Source organism: Buceros rhinoceros, unplaced genomic scaffold, assembly GCF_000710305.1.
Source record: "Buceros rhinoceros silvestris isolate BGI_N320 unplaced genomic scaffold, ASM71030v1 scaffold42247, whole genome shotgun sequence".
Classification (NCBI taxonomy): Eukaryota; Metazoa; Chordata; class Aves; order Bucerotiformes; family Bucerotidae; genus Buceros; species Buceros rhinoceros.
In genome coordinates this window covers 6,277-9,201 of record NW_010422394.1, presented here as the reverse complement: position 1 = coordinate 9,201, position 2,925 = coordinate 6,277, and the positions used below count along the sequence as shown (strand labels likewise).

At 41.5% G+C, this 2,925-nt stretch overlaps 1 protein-coding gene across 1 annotated transcript in view; it reads left to right on the top strand.

The window, feature by feature from the left end:
* Nucleotides 1–2,574, top strand: part of LOC104496842 (probable G-protein coupled receptor 112) — a gene marked incomplete at both ends in the record, with an annotated part of 25,350 nt that extends 22,776 nt beyond the window's left edge. Inside the window, 3 exons of the mRNA XM_010140016.1 lie at nucleotides 490–583; nucleotides 1,629–1,918; nucleotides 2,473–2,574. Coding sequence (XP_010138318.1) covers nucleotides 490–583; nucleotides 1,629–1,918; nucleotides 2,473–2,574 — 486 coding nt within the window. The remainder of the gene's footprint in view (nucleotides 1–489; nucleotides 584–1,628; nucleotides 1,919–2,472) is intronic.
* Nucleotides 2,575–2,925: the final 351 nt, after the last annotated feature.

Here is a 2,925-nt window from a genome sequence, read left to right as displayed (position 1 = left end):
CCATGAGGGCGGTGTTGGGGCCAGCCGTTCTCAGCAGAAAAGCTGGAACCGAGAGAAATATGGGAAATGGGAAATGAGTGGAAGGGCAGACTGATAAAACACTGTCTGGAAAATGTCTGTCTCTCTCAGACCTTAACACAAAATGCTGTGGCCTGCTTATCATTTGACACTCTGCTTTTTGTAATCGTCGGTCGGTTTTATTTTACCAGATTGGATCCCTTCTGGAGATGTTTGAACGCTCACAAACATTTTGCAAACACAAATATTTTTATGCCTACTAATTTGTAATTTACATAAATAAGGAGATTAAACCTGCTATGCTACACATTTAATTACACTCGTTGCAGAAGGAGCTTCAGGGGTAGAGTTTGATCCCAAGACGTACATGTCTGCTGCAATTACTCATCAGAGATTGTCTGACATCTTTCCATAGTCTCCGGTTTTTCTGTTTAATCTAAACATCTTTTTTCCCCTTGCCTTCCATATTAGGAATGCCAGCTGTTGTGATTACTGTTGTGCTCATTATAAATAAAGACTTTTATGGCAATGGATCACGTTCTGAGAGCAATCCATTCAGCGATTTGTAAGTATAATAACTCCAGCTTTTTGATGGTCACAAGAGTATCTTAAAGATACAATAAATAACCAGAAGGCAACAACTTCTCTTTGGCTTTTGTCTCTTCTCCCTCACTTTAACCCTCTCCTATTAGTGGTTCTGGTTCCTTGGATAGTTTTGGATGTAGGGCTACTACATGGAGTAACTCTTACATCAGCTGAGGACAGGGAGGGCTTCTGCCAGTCACTTCCACTTTCACTTTCTGGAAAATCTCTTTCTTTACATGACGTTACCCCAGTCTGGTGGGACACTTGTATATGCTCCCGCATGTTCTAGATTTCTGGTAAAACCTCAGGGCAGAATCATTGCTCTAATATTTTGCACATTGGTGTGTGTTTTTTCACGTCAATTCACATCACTGTCTCTTCACCGTTTCAAATTCTTCCATTTAAGTCGTCTCAACCTCCTCTCTTTTCCAGTGGGAAAATGCTGCATTCTTTCATCCTTTTTTGGAAAGAGTTTTATAGCAAAGAATGCTGCCATTTTTTCACCTGCTTTCTGTTTAGCACAGTCTGATCACTTGTTGGTGAAGATTACCTGGAATATTTTAATTCTGTCCTGTCTGAGAGGCAACACACACTCATGACACCTCAGCGGGAAAGTTGCCCATCTTTAGCAAAAAGGCAGTAAAACTCACTAATTTGTGTCCAAGGAAAAGCCAACTATTGCTCACCTCTGTGATATACTGTTATTTAGACTCCTAATCAAGTCATATGTTACTCAGTTTTCCTCAGGCAGTGTTTCTTGGTGTGTTGTGAAGCAATTGTTGGGTTTATCTGAATTTGGCAGAAATAGGCAAGTCTCAAACTTACTGAATTTCTATAACATCCATTAAAAAGCCAAGGGGAGAGATTCTATGAATGTACTCATGGGGAGAAAAGTAATGGGTGTTGAGGAATGCTCCTTAGTGGCTATTGGAGAACCATGCGGGATGCTTATTTTGGACACCTGGCGTCATTAGTTTCACTGCCCACAGAACTCCTTATTGAATTCCTACCTCCCTTTCTTGCAGTTGCTGGATTCAGGAGAACACAGTGTTTTACATCTCTGTGGTGGCCTACGTCTTCTTAATATTACTGATGAATACAGCCATGTTCATCACTGTTCTCCTTCAAATCCACTCCATGAAATCAAGGATACAAAGGACATCCAGACTCTGGAAACGGAGCTTTCTCCGAGACCTCAAAAGTGCTTTCAGCTTGATGTTCCTTTTGGGCTTAACTTGGGGCTTTGTCTTTTTTGCCTGGGGAGCAGTGAGGATATTTTTCTTGTATCTCTTCAGCATATTTAACACTTTGCAAGGTAATTCTGAATGGAATGAATTCTGCTATAAATACAACAGTTTAGGGCCATGGAACAGAAATAAATTTGTAACATCATGTAATTCAAGCATGGGGGAAGCGGAGTGCTGATGGAGCTTTTGTGTTACGGTGTTCAGCTATTTTTACAGGACAGCTCCACTGCAGTGGGATGATGGTATTGTTATTCAGATCACAGTGCTGTGACAGACATACTATTCAAGACACAAACTCATGCCTTTGAAACACGGGTGCCAATAAATACATCTTTGCAGGATCTGGCACAATCCTTTTCATCCGGGCATAAAAATGGTTGATAGAATCTACAGTGCAGATTATTCCTGTACCATATCTGCAGAAAGCTCTTCCTGTTACCCTTTCACAGGCACAAAGGTCTCAGGGCATTCTGGGCCAACATGCTGCTGGTCCAGGGATGACCTCTCCGCCCATACATAACGTACTGGTAACCAAGTGGCATACAAAAAGTTTAGAAAAGGCTCAGCAGGTTGGAGAATTCACCTGGAAACCTGTGAATTTCTCTTCTTAACTCTTCTTCAGGGTTCTTTATCTTTGTGTTTCACTGCCTGACGAAGGATGAAGTGGTGAAGCAGTGCCGAGTACACTTTTGCTGGGGAAGATTTCGTCTGAGTAATTATTCCGGTAAGCATTGATGGGTTTCGTTTAGCTTGACTCATCAGTCTGCCTGCTACTGGTGTCACGTTTGTTCTCCATGAAGGAATAGGGCTCTTCTCAATTCCTTTCTGCACTGCATTGGATAATTGCTCTTTAACAGGTCTTTAACCTCGTCCGTTAACTGCTTACAGGACATGAGGACAGGGTGACAGTGTGCAGTAAAAACCTTAGTTTTCCAAAAAAGATTTCAGCTTGGTCCCTAATTCTACTCTCACATGCCATCCAGTGTTCCTGGATGTAAGCTCTATTTTCCAGTGTTCATAAAGTTGAGATTCAGAAATCTATGCAGGATATTGGACATTCTAGTAGCTACTTTTC